General features: G+C 44.6%; 1 protein-coding gene across 2 annotated transcripts in view; it reads left to right on the plus strand.

Moving 5' to 3' along the window:
* Window positions 1-21,804, plus strand: part of PPP1R1A (protein phosphatase 1 regulatory inhibitor subunit 1A) — a 542,291-nt gene that overhangs the window by 510,830 nt on the left and 9,657 nt on the right. For both annotated transcript variants that reach the window (XM_069653205.1, XM_069653206.1), the window contains one exon: window positions 20,109-20,225. In XM_069653205.1, the coding sequence (XP_069509306.1) occupies window positions 20,109-20,221 (113 nt within the window). In that variant the 3' untranslated portion in view covers window positions 20,222-20,225. The remainder of the gene's footprint in view (window positions 1-20,108; window positions 20,226-21,804) is intronic.

Below are 21,804 nucleotides of genomic sequence, written 5' to 3' on the forward strand. Positions count from 1 at the left end.
GCATCTGGCTGAGTGTGGGTGGTAAAGTAAAAAAATTGATATTTAGGTCCAAAAAGGGGCTGGTTCCTGTACACATTAAGGTGAGTTGATGAAAAGTTGTTCTATTCATAACCTCTGTATACGAAAATGCTTGGTGCAATCCCAAATAAAAGTCAACATACTTCAAAATGTAGATGATGAGGTCAGATACATGGGCTGGTTCATCACATTTTAAAATGGGTTGGTAATAATCACCCTGTCCATCCTGTATACAAAGAACACACATGAATATTGGCATGTTCCCCGGGGTAAACTCTAGGTGTGATCCCAAATTAAATTTCACTCACTTCAGAAGGAGCTGCTTCCTGCACGCAATGTGATGAGTTAGTTAGAGGCCTTTCATAGATGACTACTGAGTAAAAAAGGGCAATTGTCTATATTAATGTGCACCATAGGCTACATCTACCTGGTGGCATCCAGAATGCAGATACCTAATACTTGAAATGTCCAAAATTAAAAACCTACTTACATTGAGGGCTGGTTCCCATATAAACTTGTTAAAGTCTAATTAGAAGTCATCGATTTCGTGATCTTCAAGTAAGAAAAACATAATGATGCTTAGAGAGGATCATGCCAGTTGGCGCTATGGAGATCATTTATTCTATGTGCTAGTGGCAGCAATAACTAAAAACCCTTAGGATATGGCAAAGATTATAACATCAAGGTACTGGTTTGCATATATGCTCTATATGTGCAAGTTAAAATCCATCCATCCAGTGAAAAGAGTGTTTGTCTATTGGTTAGTAGAAATACCAGATATACTAACTGTAGTGTCGGGGTAATCATAACACATGGACTGAATACCCTGGTTACCGTCCCTACATATTGTTGTACGTAAAGTGGTCTGTCTATGACGCAACCTCGAGATAATAAGTACATTAATGATTGGCACAGTGGGAATGGCATATATGCCAGCTCTAGCATGTGACTGATGCCAGCTCAAAAGGCTGGTCACTTACCAGTGCTCTCCCTTGGTCGCGGCAGCTGAACACAGCTCCCGTTTGGCGCAGAAAGACATCGGGCCTCATTAGGACCCTGGCGCTCCTGTAATGAATGGTGCCGGTATGGGACTGGTACCGTTCATTACGGGATGCCCTATTATGAGGCCTGCTAGGAGGTCCAGCTTTTCATGTCTGGTCTGACCAGACGTGAAAAGCGGGACCCGCTAGCAGGCCAGGATGCTAACAAAGGGCCCGTCATTAACGGGCCCGCTGTTAGCATCCTCCCCATTCCCATTGAGCCCTATGGGGCTCAAATGGGAATGGGTATTGATTTTTACCGGGTCCAAGACCAGACGTGAAAAGCGTGACCCGCTAGCAGGCCAGGATGCTAACAACGGGCCTGTCATTAACGGGCCCGTTGTTAGCATCCTCCCCATTCCCATTTGAGCCCTATGGGGCTCAAATGGGAATGGGGATTGATTTTTACCGGGTCCAAGAAAAGGGCAATTACCGGGTCCGCCAAGGTCGGCATAACCTGGTTATTGCTCTTTTCTTGGACCCGGTAAAAAATAATTACCAGCGGCAGCCGTGCCCTTAATAAGGGTCGTAATGAGGCTCATCATCATTGTTTTGCATTCACAAGATATATTGTAGGTGACGTCATTGCGGTAATACATGTGACATCACCATGTACTGACGACCCATGTACTGACGACATGCCATGCTACGTTCATTATCAGGGTCAGCACGGTAAAAAGGACACTAATTGCAGAACTTAGTCTGTCTAAAATAAGCATATAGTAAAGTGGTGATCGGCCTAGCCTAATTACACATTGAATAAATGTTACATTATAATGGTTGCATAGTTAACTAGCAGTGAGCTGTGTGCTCATATGCATGGAATCGGGGGGAAAGTTTTATGTAATAATCTTTACCATAGAATTGCCTATGGTAGGTATCTAATAAGTGAAATGTCAGTGAAGAGTAATAGACATTCTTGAGTATATGTCAAAACCCTATGGAGATTCAATTACAACAACTCAGTTACATTCTCTCAAATAAACATAGATCAATATATATATGAATCACTCAATAATTATGCTCATTTGATATATGCTAGCCCAGTTTGCCCTTACCAATATACATTATATGTAACTGCATGATAACTGCATAAGGATTTCTGTGAAAAAAAAAGCTGAGATTGTTTTTAGAGAAACACTTCTAATTCACTGTCAATGTTGAGTCCCAAAGTTGTACTCAATTGACATATGTATCGCGCTTCTTTGTTCTCAAGGTTTTCTCTCATTTATCTCCTCTGATGGATGTTTTCATGTGATCAATACAAGAAACCTTACATCTTTCATCTTTTACATCCAGTGATGCATGTTCCAATTTTGGGTCAGTGGAAATCTCATGTCTCTGCTGGTCATGGTGTTAAGGTGTTCGCTGATTCGTGTTCACAATTCTCTAATCGTACTGTTAACATAATATGTATTGCAAATACATATGATAATATAAACAACACATTTGCTGTGACAGCTAAGAGATTTTTTTACCATTGATTTCAGGTACATTGCAAGAGTTTGGTTTGTGAGTGTTATCAAGTGCATGGGGCACAATGAGCAGATGCCGCATTTGTAAAACCCTGATACAGGGTGAGCCAATGTAAGCCAATTACTGACTTGTTTGGTTGGTGCCATGAAGTTTGGGCACAGTTTACTATAACCTGTAGAGGTCTTCTTGAAAGCTATAGTAGGTTTGTTTCCAAAATATAAATTGAGACAGTCATCCATTTGGAGAAGATCCCAGTGCTTGTTCAGAATTTTGCATATATGTAAGCGTTTATCACTAAAGTGAGTGATAATTCTGATTTTATCCTGTTTAACATGTCTCGTCTCCTTAGATTCCTTTTTTTAATTCGTCCTCATTATGATTTTTGTCAATGTAATATCTCTGTTTGAACCTATTCGTAACTGTTGCAATCTCTGCCTCAGAGATTTCAATTCCCCTGCTGTTCCATCTAGCTCTAATATGTTTTCCAACTGTGATGTTTTAAATGACCTGTTTCTTTTGATAGCTGGTAGCCAATAAGGTGGTGATTACCTCTGTTGGTTTTCTATATGTGCGGGTATGTATAAGAATTAATTCTAGCCCAAAGATGTTCATATTGAGGTATTGTGCATATACAATACATACCTTTTGGTTTCCATCCCATATCAGAAGTATATCATCAACATACTGATGCCATACATGCACATGTTTAGATAATATATAATTTTGGGAGGCATGTGTTTCTTCGTATTGGGCCATGAAATGATTTGCCAGTGATGGAGCATAGGCAGCTCCCATAACCACACCTCTTACTTGTTGGTAATATTCACTATCAAATAAAAATACATTATCTGTCATAGTGAACAGCAATAGATTGTATATAGCATCTAATTGGTCGAGTGGATTTGATATGCCGTTTCTTGGTAGTACCCTCGATTGTCTCTTCCCTATACCTATCTAACACAACATCTATCCGTTGATACCCATAACTTGCTTTCAGCACTGTTCTATCCTACGTGTCAGCCAGATCTCAGATAGTTAGTGCATTGTCAGACTTTCCCAGAGCTACCACCAGTGCTTGTCCATCAATCATAAGACAGGATGACGTTTTGTGAAGTTCAATAGATTCAGGACAGTTTATTCCTTCTGTTATCACATCTGCCAGAACTGACTTGTTCCCAGTGTGGAGTGTAGTATTCACTTCCATAAGTAACAACGTAACTTGAAGAAGATCATGTTTTAGAATATATGGCAAATCAACCAGTCGACCAGCTTCATAGGCAGTAAATAGATGTCAGAAGACATTTCTGTCTGCCTTCAGAATAGGTTTCTCACCCGTGTCCTTATTTTCTTTACACGTGTCATATAGAGGGGTAAATGTTGGTGCGTTATTCTTTTATTTTTTTTATTTTTTAAATTTCACTTTTATTGGTTTTCGAAAGCTTTACAATCACATAAATGCAGCTTACATCTCTTGTTTACAAAGAAAGCGAGCATGTAAGTAGAGTTACAATCTCTTATTTCGCATAACAAGAAAACCGAACCTTTGTTTCTAATTATATCCCACCCCTCAACTCCCACCCCCCGCACATGATATCAGACCTGGAACTAAAGAGAGCGTTAAACAAAACCATTAAACCGCCATTTTAGTCATGGCATTGGGCATAGAAGTCATGTATTGATTCAGCTGACACGCACTCGAGTCATTTCAGGCACTAAACCATAATAACCTTAGGTAAAGCGTAATTCAGGCTCGTTTTACGAAGCATATGCGGAGCGAAACTCCAACCAGGTGTTCTCTACAGTGGCACGGTCCCCGTGCAATGCTGCAGTCAAGCATTCCATTCTGTATATGCTCAATGCGACTGCTCGCCATTCACTCTTGCTGGGGAGCGTGGGCCTTTTCCATGTCATGGTAAGGCATGCTCGAGCAGCCATCAGTAGGCCCTGCACCATTTTGCACGCCACCACCATCCTATCCCCAGTTTCAGTTAAGGAAAACAAAACGAGTAGTGGGTGCTTCTCTCTTTCCTCTCCGTCAAGGTCCCTGATCCTGCTAAGGACTTCTGACCAGTAGATCTGGACCTGTGCGCATCCCCACCACATATGCCAGTAATCGGCCCGCCTCCCACATCCCCTCCAACAATTCGGGCTTACTCCCTGGTACATTTTGGCCAGCCGGGCAGGGTCGTATTGCCACCTGTATAGTAGTTTGATAGCATGTAATTTGTATTGACACGATAGAGATGATTTCGCCGTTCGTCTGCACATTTGCAACCATAGCTTTGGGGAGATTTGCCTGCCCATATCCCCTTCCCATTTGCCCTTGAGTGTCAAGGAGGGTTTAATATCAAGTTCAATGAGTGCAAGGTACATAGCACTGATCAGGCCTTTGGAGCTTGTGCATGAATCAAGGATCTTTTCAAACGGTGTGAGGTCTCTCTGTAACTGTTGTTTCCATATTGATCTAGTCATTACCCCCTTGAGTCTAAGATACAGGAAGACCGAGAGGTTACCTATGCCTAGGGCTTCCTGCAACTCCTGAATGGTAATGAAGGAGTCATTTCGGCGCAAATGGCCTGCCCTTTCTAGCCCCGCCTGGTACCATGTTTCAAAACTTCCTGGCTCGGGAATTGCGTCGCGGATCCCAGGTGACCAGAGATGCCCCAGTGGGGCGGGCCATGTTGTGACACCCACCATTTTCCTCCCTGGTTTCCATATTGACCATATCGTGCCTATGATGGGGTGAGATTTGACAGTATTACGTAGTTGTGGTCCGGGCACCCATAGCCATTCACACATGATGAAGGGACGAAGGTGATAATTATCAAGTGCTATCCATTGGGGCTCAGACTGCTGCCTGAAATGTGGGACAAGGACTCTAAGCTGAGTGGCTCTATAATATGTCTCAATGTCTGGAAGACCCACCCCAGCGTTATCTTTTCTGAGTTGAAGGAGGGATCTCGGGATTCTTGGCTTCTGGCCGTGCCATAGAAAGTTTAATATCAATTTCCTCGTATCTGTAAAGTATTCTGGGGGCATTTTAATAGGGAGCATTTGAAAGAGATATAGTATCTTAGGGAGCAGGACCATTTTTATAGCATTTAAACGCCCTAGCCATGAAATGGTAAGTTTGGACCACCTTTGGACATCTTTCTGAAGAGCAAGGGACATTGGGGGAAAGTTGGCCTCATATAAGGATCCAAGGTCACGGGTGACATTAATGCCCAGGTATCGGAGCGTAGTGAGGCTGACTTTTACTCCCAAAGGGGCGAAGCGCTTGGCATCCGAGTCTCTGCGTTTATCTATTGGAAGGAGGACAGATTTCCCTGTATTGATTTTCAGTCCCGCAAGCTCTCCATATTCCTCAATAATACTAAATGCTGCCGGGATCGAGTCTAAGGGGTCAGTCACATGTAGCAACATATCATCAGCGTATAGGCCCAATTTATATTCCCGGTCGCCCACTGTGATACCCCTAACTCTGGTGTCATTTCTCAGCTTTTGTGCCAGTGCTCCAGAGACATCACAAATAGGATTGCTGACAGTGGGCAACCTTGCCTTGTGCCTCTCTCAAGGGGAAACCAACGAGAGTATCCCCCGTTCACCGCCACTGACGTCATGGGGGAGCTATAGAGTGCTTTAATGGCATGGGAGAGCTGTGGTCCTAGCCCATATGAACTCAGTACCCTCTCCAGAAATACCCGATCAAAGGCCTTCTCGGCATCGAGAGACAGAAGGGACGGGTCTCCTTCCATCTCCTGCGCTTCATGGATTAAATGCAGCGTTTTCCTCATCGTATCCGCGCCTTGTCTGCCAAGGACGAATCCAACTTGGTCGGAATTTATCAATCTAGGAAGGAATGTTTCTAACCGGGCCGCAATCACTCTAGCGTATATCTTCGCATCGATGTTAAGTAAGGAGATGGGGCGGTATGAGCTACAGTGCCTGGGGTCACGGCCTTCTTTTGGAATGACAGCAAGGAGGGCTTGTGAGAAGGATGGAGGTGCTTGGCCTGTGACAAAGATGTGGTTAAACAATGATGTAAGGAAAGGGGCAATAAAGGGGGAAAACGTTTTGTAAAACCCAGGTGTGAATCCATCGTCCCCCGGGGCTTTCCCCGTCTTCAACCTCTTGATGGCCTCTATGACTTCCTCTTCAAGGACAGGCATGTCTAAGGAATCCGCTTCAGTGGGTGTTAGTGTGGGGATCCGCAAATCCTTCAGATATGTGTCTATGTTCCCTACGGGGGGGGGGGCGGGTCGCACATATATAAGTCTTCATAAAAGTTGGCAAATGCTTCCTGTATATCTTCGGGGGCTGTGACTACAGTGTCCGTGAGAGTGCCATCCAGTCTCTCGATCATTTCAACCCATCTCTCCGCTTTTTGCGCGCGAAGGCGGGCAGCCAAGAGAGCATCGGCCCTGTCGCCCTTCTCATAGTATTTTTGCTTGAGATATTGCAGGGTCTGGGCCGTCTTACCGGCAATGAGTATTTTCAACTCTTCCCTGAGACGGCGGGCTTCAGCAATATATACAGACCTTTCGGATGGAGATGACTGTGCCATATCCTGGGCCTTCCCAAGCCTTTCCCTTATATCTGCCTCTACCAGGGCACGTTCACGTTTTTTATCGGCTCCCTCCTTTATTAGTATTCCCCTCAGCGTTGCTTTGGCGGCCTCCCAAACGTATGTCTTCCCCACCTCCCCTGTATCATTGATAAGGAAAAACTGCTTGATTTCAGTCTCGAGGTTTTCCCTCAAGACCGAGTCAGCCCATAAGGAATAATTACATCTCCATTTGGAGTTTCGTGGGGCTAGATCGTGCCAGGGTATATCCACCATCACCATGTCGTGGTCCGTCCATGCCGAGATTTGTATACTAGCTGCCTGCAAGATGCGCAAGAGGTGCTCTGAGAGGAAAATGTAATCAATGCGCGTAAGTGTGTCATGGGGGAGGGAATGGAAAGTGAAGCCTCTCTCCAACGGGTGTAAGTGGTGCCAGGAATCGGTGAGGCCAAAGAGGTCAAGGGACAGTTTGATGCTTGCCTCGTTTTTGGTACCGGGCGGGTCTACTGTATCTGCTTTAGATTGTCTGTCTAAGGAGCTGTCCATCCATGTGTTAAAATCCCCGCCGAGGACCGTGTGTCCTCTGGCCATTCCAAAGACCTTCTCACTGATTCTATGCAGAAATCTGTTTTGCCCCTGATTAGGTGCGTAAAGTGTAGCAAGGGTGACTATCATGCCCCTTATGTTAGCAATGACTATGAGAGCCCTCCCCTCCTGATCTGTCCATGTCTCCATGATTGTGCTCCGCAGGCTTTTGCGGATTATGATCCCCACTCCCGCTTTCTTCAAAGTGCCCGAGCTCCAAAAGGCGGGTCCAACTTCCCGGGATGGGATCGTTCTCTCCTCACCCTTTCGATATCGCATTTCCTGAAGGAAAAGAATGTCAATTTTCGATCTCCTAAATTCCCTGGCCACCATGGATCTTTTGGTAGGGGAGTTCAGTCCCTTGACATTAAGTGTGCAGATACGTATCGTGTCCGTGCAAAGTGTATGTGCCATTTTAAGTTATGTACGTGTATGTGCGCCTCGAGTACGCCTGTCTCCATGCCATTTTCGTGTGTGGAGCCCTCACATTTACGCGTATTGTGCTGTTCCTCTCTTCAAGTCTGAGTTGTGCTCGATGAAATATTCCCCACCCGCCCCCCCCTCCCCACCCCGCCCTATCCTCTTTATGATCGGCGCCCGATCCGTCTGGGTTAACCTCACCCAGTCGAACTCGGACCATCAGTGGTGACCGCAAGAACAAGCGGTCCCATCTTACTACAAGCATATATAACAGTGAGCCCCCAACAGACAACTCATACAAAAACTTTAACAATCCGCAGCTTCGGAATAGTACTATCAACTCCCCCCATGGTGTCTTTACTGCGTGGATATTACTTCATATCCTTCGCCAAGTTTCTCATGCATACAGAATCGAGTGCTCCATGCGCTCGGGCAGGTTAACATATTGCAGTCGAGGAGCGCCTCGAGGGAGACATGTGGAACAATGATCTTCAGTATGCGAGTACCATCCCAGTCGACACTGCGACCTGGTTGCGCGCCACCCCAGGCGGGGTCCTAAGTGGCATGGTCGGGCAAAAGTGCTCATCAGAAGAAGCTATTATCCTCAGCAATTGTGCACACAAGTCCTCTGACCAAGTTAATGTTCCATGTCTTGCGAGTTATTCATCCTCCGAAATTTCCTGGACCCTTGGATCCGCCTCCGACGGGGACCCTTGATATGCCATTCAGCTCCCTTTTTGTTTGGATCTCCCTGGGAGAAGTCCTCTGCTTGGTCGCCCAGGAGATCAGCTGTGCAGTCTGTAATTTCCTTTTCCGAAGCGAGCTTTATTGTCGAGCCTTGCCACTCGAAGGTGAGAGAGAACGGGTAACCCCAGCGATATCTGTTTCCCTTGTCCTTCAACATCTTTGTAATTGGGATACATTTCCTCCTCAGGGCAAGCGTGAGTGATGATACGTCCTGATAAAGAGAGACAGTTGTGTCACCCATGGTGAGTGGCGGGGCATTTCTAGCTTTTTCCAAGATGCGGGTCCTATCAGCGTAGTTATGGAATCTGACTAGGACTGAACGTGGGCCCCCTGCCCTGCCTCCTGCTCTGTGAATGCGATCAATTTTGGGTTCGTCTATCAGATCGTCTTTAAAGAGGAGTTTTAAGATGCTGTGAATGGTTTGTTTCAAATCAAGGTCAGTTTCACCTTCTTTTTCAGGAATACCGTGGACACGTATGTTGTTGCGGCGTTCTCGGTTTTCAAGATTGTCCACTTTCAGCTTTATTTCTTCTTCCCTGTGCTCTAACTGCAATACGAAGGTCCATCTGGGCTTCCAGCGTGTTTAAGGAGGTCTGATTGTGTTCGAGCTGCTCCACTCTGTCATCCATTTTATCCATCCTTTGCGTAATCTTGTCAATCCGACCCCCTATGTCTGCCCTCATACTTCTCATTTCTTTGAGTAGGTCAGCTACGTCCCCTTTGGTTGCTGCGGCCTCAGACCCTTGGGAAGCCATCGTTTGCTCGTCGGGGCCCTCGGGGTCTTCCTGCGAGGGGGCAAACTTATACTTTGCCAGTTTGTCCTTAGGGTCCATGAGTAGTGGGGTCACAACCATACAGTGGGGTGCTCTCAGGTCAACGTCTGCACGGAGTTCCAGTAGTGCAGTGCGTCTTGTGGTCCAGATAGATTCAGTTGAGACCTGTTGAGGTAGGTCAAATCTCTTATATGTCCAATAGATGGTGTATTGGAACGCTGTATGAGGGCGGGGGCCTCTGTAAAGGAGCCACCTCCAAGGGGTACCTGCAGCTGTGTCCGGAGGTCCCCGCAGGAAAAGTCCTGGCCAGGCGGGGTGTTAGTTCAATGGGACCAGCAGGTGCTAGGGTCGCGATGGGGGCCGAGGAGGGCACACGCCCTTGACACCAGGGGCCCAACCCTCAGCCCACTGAAGCCTGGGGAAAGTGGAAATATGAAGCGCCGTGCTGCGCAACGCGCGTAGTCCCAGTACCCCGGAATGGGGCTGTGTCTGCCCCACGTTGAGTGTGTCTTTCCTCAGTTGAGCCCACAGAAGAGCTGAAAGTTCGGGGGAGGGTTTGGCAGATCCACTTAGAAAGGGCCTTCCTCCGCCGCCGCCCGGGCGGGAACCCGCGCACGGGTCACCGGGGCTCGGCGCGCAAGACGCGGCCCGGAGTCCGGGGGAGGTCCACTATGGGCGCGTATGTGGTCTCCACCTGCGTGAGGCCACCGCGACGTGGGGGTTGCGGTCTGGCCACTGATTTTGAGGTGGGTCGCGTGGCTCAGGAGGGGCCACAGCCTAGAGTCGGGGACCGAGTCTCCCGCGTTCAAGCCCGTGGGTGGCTCACTCCCCGTAAACCTCCTGCAGGTCTGTGCGTCTTTTTGATTGCATGTACCTTCTCGTGGGGTTCAGCCGAACCGGGAGTCCGCGTCGCAGCAGGCTCCGTGGAATCGTGTCGATGCGACGTGTGCTGGAAGCTTCCAGGCCTCATCTGTCCCCCTTCGATGTGACGCGGGAGAGTATTTCTCCAGAATGCAAGGTCCGATTTCGATCGGAGTTGGAACCTGACGGTGCCTGGGTAGTTCCGACACCAGGTTCCGACGCTATTTCAGCCGGCGGGAGGTCTCGTGGTGGGGGCTCAACCCACTTTCCGGGACCCTTGCGCAGAGCTCACACGGGGAACGTCTCCATCCGTGCGCCCCCTGGTGGCCGATCCTGCGTTATTCTTTTTGAGGATTGCATGGAATTAAACATCTGGTTTGTTTTGCTTCTCTGATATAACAAATCTCATTTGGATAAAGTCATCTATTTTCTCTTGTGCAGGCTCTTTGGCATGAAGTAGCGAGTCTTGGATTGAATCTGTTGTAAGATATTTTGTTGCATTGACTCTGGTTGTGTAACAGTAGAAAACCAACTGAACCCCTGGAAGTTCGATACCAAGGCACTCTCATCATCATTGCCACGCTTTTGTCGTGACTTGGTAGCTTCACTAAGAAGGTCTGTACTCCCAAAACAAATATTGGACATTGCATGTATGCTAGCTGCTAAATGAGATCTCACTTATATGACAATGTCCGCCTGCACAGTGCTGATTTTGGCTTGGTTATACCAATGATTCCACCACCTTTCTTTCCTGTGCCATTTATCCACTCCATGGCTTGGTCAGGATCAACCTGGTTGAAGGTTTGTGTTGATCCTTCAACAAATAAATTTCCCATTTGAAACTCTGATGACACGCCATCTGGAATTTGGTGCATGTCTGCTAAATATATCGGACCCCCATCTTGCATAGTTAAGGTGGCCATACTGCTTGAAGTATGGCAACATCTGACTGAAAGAGTGAAGATGGAGGTCACATATACCATTGCAGTAGTATTGAGTGAACTGCAACAGTATTGAGACCATGTCCATGCACTGCCACCAGAAGATGACGTTCACATCCCCAGATTTACTTCCAGCCAAATCCATCAGAAGTTTACAAAGCAGTTCCTGCATAAGAGGTGATACCAGCTCTTTAATTAGTTCAGATTTGTCATCAGCGATTAATGTGGAAAGCTCTGCATGGTAGTCTTTGTCAGCTTCAGCATCATACAAAAGAAAGGTTGGCATCAGAATTCTTCATAGGGCTTGCAAGGTGAATTTGTGAGCCCTCATTCCTTGTTGTATTCCTTTCAAGCAAGAACAAGTTCCACAGTACCTTGCATCAACAGTCTGCTTTCCAACCACTCCTCAGCGAATCCAGATCAACCCATATGATGTCCTATAGCATTTATAAAGTTAATTGAGATATGAAGGCCACCAAGGCATAGCATTATCTTCACCTGGTATTCTGGAAGAGACCACTTTAGCTCCATTAGTCCACAGTACAATGCTTGGTCAACTGTGATGACTGGATGCTCCTTTCCAAAATGTAACGCTTTTGCCATGCATCTCTTCACACCTGTATTTAAAGTATCCAATTCATGAGCTGGAGCTAGGATTATGGGCTGGTTGCAAAGCCCATGAACACACAATTATTATAAGAGAAGGGAGTCACAATGGCATAATGGGGAACATAACATTATGGGTGACATCAACAGGAACGTGCTGTGCTAGCAGGTCCTGACTTCCCACATCCGCAGAATTTCAAGGATTTTGGTGCGTTAAATCAACTTAACTGCACCATAACTAAAGTTTCTTTCACTGAATATAGAAATAGATGGAGATATGGATAGATATATTCACCGTTCATAGCATCCCCTATTAAAAGAAAGTTGTGGATTCAGAAAACAGAATTTAACCTGACACACCAATGTTTATGTCCTGATGCAAACAAAATGGATTCCTATTTGAGTTTTCATGCTCCATCTATCCGAATGCTCTTAAATGTTTCCATATCCAAAAATCTTCTGTGAGTGTATGCCTATTAGAAAATTGGATTAACTGATTAGCTGAATAATCAGATTGTAACTTGAAGTTCATGTTGCATGGGTTGTCTTGTGTGACTGTTGATGCTGCATGCTTATCAATGAATTCCCTCCTGTTTTGTATTCAGCAAGAGCCTCAGTAATGGCATGTCATTTGTAATTTCATCCAATAGCTGCCTGTATGCCGAAGTATTCTTATCAACTGTGTCCATGTCCTAAATGGCATACCAGCTTCCTGGCAGTCTGTTTTGTGATGCATTTTTATAGTTTTATGCCGCTTTTATTAAATGAAATGTTGTCTTTGCTTGTCACTTTAACATTTGAGACTTGATTATTTTTGTGTGGGATCAAATGTAAGTGTGCCATTTTGGATTGTGCCCATTGATGCACAACTCCCTGTCATGTGTATAAGATAAGGCAGGGAACCCTCTTTTTTTCTAAGGGGGCTTGACTCCAGAGGGTAAGGCAATAATTAGGAAAATAATCGGAGTCAACAGCTACACTAGTCATTGACGCTTTCAGTAGGAAAAAGGTCACAGTGGAGCTAACTTAGCACATATCAGTTAGCTCATAACATAAACACCAAAAGATAAGGATATCTTTTTCAAACATTAAAGAATGCGATTTATTAGATTTGCACAATTAAAAACCTTTACAAGAGTCGAAAGGTAAAGTATTCCATCCTTGGCACAAGAAAAACAATAAGTTTGTACAAAGTTATGCAGTAATTATACGCATGGGTGGGTTAGTACAACAATGGTGATTATGATTACATATACTGCTAATGTTATGGCAGTATGAAAACTTGTCGACACACACAAAGTTCAGGTGTTTCTGGTACGGTGAGTAGATGGAAGAACCAGCGGATGAGGTAGTGGAACCTACTGGCAGTTTCACCGGACTGTCTTCAGGACTGGGGGATTTGTTTTAAAAAGAAAACACGAAGTGGTTGGTGAAGTGCCAGGCACCTAGGGTAGTTGAAGCGTCATGACTAACGTGGTATATTTTGTATAGGGCCACAATCTGGATGAGTCTCTGGCCGGTGGGTTTTGTCCAATATTAGGACAGGAGGTCTCTGGTCTGGTTCACAAAATGAGTCCCAGGTTGTTAGAGATGAGAACTGATTTCTATCTAGGATGCTGGGTAACCGCCGTCTTTGCTTAAGCCTTAAGGCATGAATACTGAGTATCTTTTTACTGCATGCTCTGTTGATTCGTAGTCTGTCTGTCTGTGCTGGTGGTGTCCCGGAGCACGCCTCTCATCCTTTCCTGCACATGCTCTAGTGATTCCTCTCCGAGATCTGCACAGTACGCCCTGTCATGTCAAGAGCACAATTCCAGAAGATGCAGGTGCTTTATACAGTTCTACATTTCCAATCTTCCAAGACTAGAAGGGACAATTCTCTAGTCTTGTAGAATTGGGGAGTTCTCCTTTTGTGGTGACAGAAGTCCCTTCATCACTGTACTAATCTCTACCAATATCTAGTGATTTGTTCAAAGAAACATTATATCTTTGTAATGTAATCTGTTTACCATTTTCCGGATCTCTGATCCCTGTGCATATAGATAATACAATCTATGCTACACTTTCTGTGCTCTGGCGACCAAAGAGGGAGATTTAAATTAAAAAAATACAAAATTAAAAACATATTTTGGAAACACATTTCTCAGATTCTAGATTCTTTGTTCTAGAGATCCTGCCCATGCTAGGCATCATATGTCATAATTTTCATCACAGCCCATTTCAGAGACTAACTTCTACCCCATAGGTCAAAATGCCCACCTGCGGCTCTGTCAGGTTTTGTGACAGAGAATATTGCTGTACAAAAACAAGGATCTGGAGAGAGTTAAATGTGTGCACACATAACAAAGGAAACATCTATCTCAGAGCACCTGATGGGTTTAGAATTGGAAAGCAAATGTGTGCGCATCTAGGGTACAATAATTATTACTCTTGTGTAAATGATTAATCTTGGATGTCATTAATCTTTTCTGTACCCCATCAGTCCCCCTACCAGCACTTACGCCTGCACTTCTTTGCACTTGCCACCAGCTAGCTGTTATTTATCTTATTTATTCCACTTTACCATGTACTGCACTTTTCCCTCTCCCTTCCCCCTCGCACATCTCCTTTTCCCCCTTCCCATGCACTTGCGCCATCTGAATGACACCTTGCCTAGTAGGATCGTTGTCTGTCCCCATCTTTGTTTCCCCCCTTGCCTCATCGCGTCTTGAATCACTTGTGTATAGGTGCGTTATAAATACCATATCATATCATATCCCTGCAGAGTTTTATCACTGAAAGAATACACATCTGCACCTGCAATGTATTGCCTCTAACACTCAAATCAAAACACATAACGAATACTCTCATTTAGCATCCATGTATATTTATTCTCTGGTAAAGATAATAGATGATCATTACAATAGAATAGTAAAACAAGAAGTCTCACATATTAGCAATAATGTAGCTGAATATACTCCAATCATCCTACTCTTCTGACTTCTAGATGGTAAATCCTACAGCCAATCAATAAAGTGTACAGAAATCTAAAATCTGTCACAGTAAAACTTACGATATGCTCATCGTAGGGCTATCAAGACAGGTGAGCCAGCAGACAGGTGAATCTATACCAGCAGCTGTAAACCCATTAAATGAAAAGGCTAAACAACTCTATCAAAAGCTCATGCCTTGTAATGAAAATAACTGAAGGATAATCTAAGGCAACAGATTAAATAATTCAGGTAAAACAGTTGAAATCTACCTGCTGCTAGGGGAAGTAAAAGGAGGGGGAGAGGATTTAATGTATTTTGGCCAGACATGTACCACACCATGGCTCAATATTTCATTGCACACTAGTGGACAGTTAGGAGCTAGCCTAACAAAAGTACATTATGGCCACTCTTGATTTCTCTGTTTTAAAACAGATTTTTTTGGTGAACGATGGGTTGAAAAAGACTTAATTTACGGCACAAAATTTAAAAGCCAGAATAACATGTGTAGTTGCACAGATATGAACAGTGTCGATAGGTTAGGACCAGGAGTCAGAGTTACTCTGCTCTGGTAGGTATAGCAGAGCATATTTTCTTTATTTTAGACAATCTTAAAGTGTGGAATCCAGGCTCTAATCATAGTAGAGTACTTCATGTTGTGTTTCTCCTTTGTTCTTCTCGAGCCTCAAGTTCTACAACCAATCCATATCTATGAAATGGAGTCTCTAAGCGCTTTAGGACCAGAAAGCAAATGGACTCTGTTACGGTTACGTTTCTATTTCAGAGAACGTTTTCTTCTCTTTTGGACAATCAAAAAATGTGGAATCCAGGCTCTAACCATATTAATACACAACATTTATTGCATCTTGTTTGTTCTTCTCAAATCTCAAAACTTCAAGCTCTTCAGCCAATTCAAATGCTTAAAATGATGGCTCTAAACACCTGTACAGACTGCATTCCAACATCTCTTTGTAATTTGTTCAGTTTGGGCACTGATCAAGGAGACATGGACACGGTATTTTACAGGAATCCCTAGATGTGTCTGCCCTTTTTCTACATGAACAAGCTCTTAAAGAATCAGAGCACTTAATATTTGGCTCTTTGTTTGTGCTAGGCAACTTTCACCCTCATAAGAAGCCCTCACCTTTTCTCTGGACCACAACATTGACAGTGATCACATACCACTCAAAAGAGCCCTCTGGTGCAAGCTCTAATGCTTCAATAACTGAAGCTATTATCTTACCCAGGATAGTCACTTACTTCAGCTCTATAACCCTGTGACAACATTATTTCTTCTCTCCAAGGTTACAAGGATGAGTAGGGGCTAAATTGCCTATTTAGCCCTCGCACTGCTATATACCAACAGTAATCCCAATCATAAAGATGAAACAGGCAGAGTCACAAAATATAACTCCTTCATCGTTTTCTGGTAACGTGGGCTGAGAGACACCTACACCCTTAAGATGCATGTGAATGTGACACCAATAGCAACTCAAACAGCAGTAGTACAACAGCCCACAATAAAGGGTTCTCTACACAAGGTTCTGTGAAAATATGTATACATTAAGTAAACCCACCAATCTGCAAAAGTAACTGAATATAAAAATCCACCCCTGTGGAAAAAACAGGGAAAACACAGAAAGTATATGGAGCAAGCATGCTCGCTAATGTCATTGGATTGAAAGGCAAGACTTTTAAACAATTTCACATAAAGGATATGTTTTGGTAGAAAAAGGTGCAAATGGGTGGCTTATAAGTCTCCAATGTCCCAAAAGTGGACCATGGGGGCTAGACCTCACAAAGGTTCCTACATCTGTTCTTGAGCAGTTCCCTAATAAAGAAGCAGGCTTTGAGATGCTGTCTTTGTGGTTTAAACAGGTTCATATGTAGCAAGCCATGCCAGTCCAGGCAGAACATTGGTGACGAGTCAGATCAAAAGTGGAGCCCTTTGTGGTTTGAAAACTATTTGGGATGACGAACCTTTGACTGAGTATTGGTGCTGGATTCGTTTGTCCAAGGTTCTGGCAGTTAAGCCTACTTGTTATAATTCAAGGTCCAGTCTTAGAGTTGTTGGTGCATGTGGTTTTTTATTCATATTGGTATACCAAAACCAAAAAACATCAGTGTGGCAATTATTGCCAGTTGGTCAACATAGGTGAGTGCAAACAGCCGACGCGTGTTTCAATCTGAGTCTTTTCAAGGCAGGTGATAGTAGAATGGCAGACTCTGAGTAGAGTTCATTGCTGGTCCTCCCAAGTCCGGGCGCCATATTGGGCTAATTAGCCTGGTCTGGAGCTGGGTTCGGCGGAGTATCCCTGTCAGATTCAATCAGAGACAAACAAATCCAACCAGCGCCAATACTCAGTCAAAGGTTCGTCCTCCCAAAAAGTATCCAATCAATCGGGAACCTTGGAGTTGGTCCCCAGACGAACCATGACCCAGGCTGCAGGCTGAACCAAATCCAACAACAGTAGGTGCGCAGCAGACAGCAAGTCCCGATCCACTTAACTCCAACCCTTTGTGGTTTGAAGGTGTTGTTCAAGCAGTGCAGTTCATTCAGCCCACATTGGTAAATCCAAAGGTCAAGCCAGTTCAAGACAATGGTTACCGCTGGGGTGTGCCAATGGGTGACTTGCTCTTCGAGCGATTTGAGTCGAGGTACGAAGGTCTTTAATGCTGTGACCTTGGGGGATCAAGCATTGTTCAAATATCCAGTGGACCGAAGTTGCCCACAGCAGTGAGATGGTGTTCGAGCAGAACAGGTGACATGATCTGCTGGTGTAATGCAGTGTCAAGATGGTCTATTGGATATACAACTGCAGTTTCAAGAAGTTCAAACTGAGTGGCAAACATCCCACCATGGGTCCTGATGCTTCAAAGACATTTGAATGTGATTCACTCATATGTGAGGACAGTTTGAAGTTGCAGAATACTGGAGTCCAGCTGCTTGGCTTCTTCTGGTGCTGTGATTCCCATTCCAGAGGCCCAAGAGAAGATGGGTCAATTTCCTCTTCTCTCCCACCCTGGTGAGCCTTGCTGGTACATGCAGAGGTCCATCACCATCAGTGAGGAGCCTGGTAAGGGTGCAGCTAGCAGAGAGTGCAGGTCTCGGTCCAACAACAGGTCACCCCAATGTTCCATGGGGATGGGTAGGGAGCAGAGCTTGCTTCTGCATTTGAACATCTGTCTTCACCACCGGCAAAAAGGGCTTTCGAAATGACTGTAGTCCCAACAGGATGAACAATAATTTGTCCGTCATTAGGACTCTAAAATGAATCATAGAGGTAATGGGATACTGTTTTCTTATAAAACTAAAAGGTCATGGGGAATTGGATAAAGGCACATTTGCTTTAAGGGGTCCAATCTCTGGCAAGGTGACAAGAACCATTTGCCTTCTTGTGTCATTCCCAAAGTGCTTTGCTCTGCAGGAAGTATAGGAGACAATAAGGAAAAAGAAGCTCAATGAAAACCAAGATGAGTAACCCTTCCTTCAGTCACTTCTCCGCTATCTGACTGTTCGACCTCCACCCCCTCCCAAATCCTGCAGCTTTAAAGGCCCTTCCATATGCAACACCCTTGTGTAAGGCTGGCCCTGGTTTTGTGGGTGTGCCCTTTGAAGTATGGTTCCTAAATACGTCCTTCTGAGAGTTTCTTGGGCTGGAGTGGTTTTACTCAACCTCTATAAGGTTCAAAGAGGGGCTCAGCCCTTCTAGTGTGCTGCTGGCTGACAGGGACAGGCTTTCTGGCTAGAACCCACACAGCCTTTCCATTGCTGGCCTCAGCTCACTGTTCCTGACATGTATATGGTACAAATCTGATGTGGCTTTAATAATTGTGTAAACTATCAGTCAACATTCCAAAACCCAGGGATTAAATTCAAAACAGATCTATAGTTCTTCATAATTATTAGTGTTTTGGGCCAGAGTGCAGAATTAAATACAACTTCAGTCCATGTTGAATTTGCTATCACCAAAGCTGTCAAACAGGGCCCCTGCGAACTTTGGACCTGCTCTGTTTTTTCTGAAGAGCAGAAGTTGCCGATCAGGAGGCTGATGCAGAAAAGCACACGTGTTCACTACACTTTTGACATGGAGCTTTCAGAAAAGGGGGTCTGATTAGCAGATCACCCTTTCTGAGATGGAATTACCTGAACATTGTATAATGTAATACAAATCAAAAAAGCTAGAACTTTTACACCCTCACCAGATAGAAATTTCGCAAACACCCTGCATGGATGTGCTTGCTAGGAGTTTCAGGATGCCCTGTGTCCATCACTCCACTTTATATCTTACAATATAGTGTTGACTCTCTTAACAGCACGTGTTTCCTCTAAACTAATCATAAACTTGTAGTACCATGGTGTAATTTGAGTAGCTTGCTGCTAAGGTATATATTTTAGAATGGGTTATTATATAAACATTGGAAGTGATTGACATCATGATGCCATTCCCTATAATCTGTGTCACCTCCAATAGCCAGCCAGCCAGCCAACTGCTGTTTTTAGATGCTTAAGATTGTGAGTTGTTTTAAGAAATGAAATGGTCCCTAACTATTGCCAGCCTGCTTCATACTTCATATGATTAACATGGAGTGTTGAGTAAAATAAACGATGTGAATGACATTGTGAACCGGAACTGTACACCAACAATTGTTCCATTTTAGCATTGTACTGGTCTAGCTATTCTTTATATGCAAATGTCTATACAAAACGGTTCAGTAGCTCAATTGCACTTCACATGTATTCTTACAATGGAGAAAGCTTAATGATCATGTTTTCCCGGAAGCCCTCTTATCACGGCTGGTTTCCATCAATTTAATGACACATGATTTTAAATCAAAGAATATTATTTATGTTTTGAATCCCTGTAAATTCTATTTGGCCCTAACAAAGCCGCAGACCAATACAAAAACAACACATTCAAATACATGTATGCTTAACAGGCTTTAAGGGTACAAAGGCTACAACAGAGATTGCATATCTGTTTGCCAAAAAGAAATTAAAGTAAATAATCTAACTTGTCGAACCCAGTAGACACACAGCTTTTTACATTAAGCCCATAGGTATTTTACACTAACTTCCTTTTCAATCTCGTTTCCTTCCTAATTAGGAGGGAAGTCTGGAGGAGCCACAGAACATCAAGCCGAGGACCTGTCTTCAGACATGCAGAAGATCCACATACCGCAGCAGGACTCGACACCAGACAGAAGTGCGGGTGACTGATAAGGTGCGAGACTGTGATTAGCCAGTTGCATGTCAGCTCTTTCGATTTACAGTGATTTGAGTTCTTTTGTACGGGACAAATTCTGCGTCCTTTCTCCCAAAATTCTTTCGTATTCTCATGTTGAATGTAATTTAGGCTGTCGGAGGTCATGGGGGCATGTATTTATTTATTAATTGGATGTGCTGTTAGTGCCTAGACCCGGACGTATCACCGCGCTAAGGGTACATAGTTGGGATGCGATGGAAAACAGTATGGTAATTACATTACATATAGCACGTGAGTCATAAAGAATAAGGTAGTTGCATTACACCATAGAACATGAGTCATTCAGAATAGGGTGGTTGCACTACATCATAGATTGTGCTTCAGGTTCAGAGTAGGGAAGGCAATCCAGATATTTACAGATATTTGTTGAACAGTGAAGTGTTTACTTTCTTATGGAAGAGTGCATAGGTAGGTTTGTCTTGGATCTGCTGTGGGAGTGATGGTGGTGAAGCAGGAGCCCCCTGCTCCCTTCCTAGTAAATCTGGGTATGTTCAAGGCCGATGTGGTGGAGGACCGGAGACTGTGCATGATGTGATTCTTGGTGATACGGTTGGTGAGGTAAGGGGACAGTGTTGTGTAAGTAGGGATAGGTCATGGCAAGGAGTTTGAAATCGATGCAGGCTTTGATGGGAGGCCAGTGTGCCTCCCGTCTGATGTGGGAGATGTGGTTGGGACGCTTCAAACCCCATACTTCTCTGAGGGCGTTATTTTGGAGCAGTGGAGTTTGTTGATGTTTTTGGTGAAGGTCCCTGCTAGGATAGCATTGTAGTAGTCTAGTGTTCTGCCTATGACGGCTCTGGCTAGGGTAAAGCAGTTGTTGGGGGGTGAGAAATTTCCTAGAGAGGTTTATAAGTTTGGTAGAGTAGGCAACAGAAGAGGCGATAGCTTTGACATGTTATTGCATATTTTGTTCAGTGTCCTGGTAAATGCCTCGTGTTTTTACATGGGAGGAGATGGGGATGGTATTACCATCTATGCAAAAGGAAAAGAAGATGGGGCTGAGGAGTTTTAGGCCATGAGGGGAGCCCACAATAAGGTGCTCTGTTTTTCCATCATTCAAGCAGAGATGATGGGTAGCCATCCAGGCCTATACGATGCTGAAGACGTAATTGATGTTGAAAGAGTCTAGGCCATAGTCTCCAGTGATTTTGAGGAAGACCTGCATATTTTCGGCAAAGTTCGTTTATGGGATGTTGCCGCTGTCTAGGTGGTCAAAGAGGGGTTTGGTAAACTTGTTATAGAGGGTGGGGGAGAGGCAGGAGCCCTGTGGGACACAGTAGGAGACCGGTATGGGGTCCAAAGATTCAGAGCCTGCAAAGACCCTGGAGGAACGGCCAGATAAAATGGATTTGATCCATAAGGTTTCTTAAGGGGCGAGGTGGAAGGTGGTGGTGAGGTGTTTGCAGAGGATTTCGTGATCTACTAGGTCGAAAGCTGCAGAGAGGTCAAGCAGTAGGATGATAGCAAGTTCACCATTATCCCTAATGTGGTCGAGCTGGATCTTGAGATCAAGGAGGGCAGATTCGGTGCTGTGTCT

Source organism: Ambystoma mexicanum, chromosome 3q, assembly GCF_040938575.1.
Source record: "Ambystoma mexicanum isolate Mex_15411 chromosome 3q, UKY_AmexF1_1, whole genome shotgun sequence".
Taxonomy (NCBI): domain Eukaryota; kingdom Metazoa; phylum Chordata; class Amphibia; order Caudata; family Ambystomatidae; genus Ambystoma; species Ambystoma mexicanum.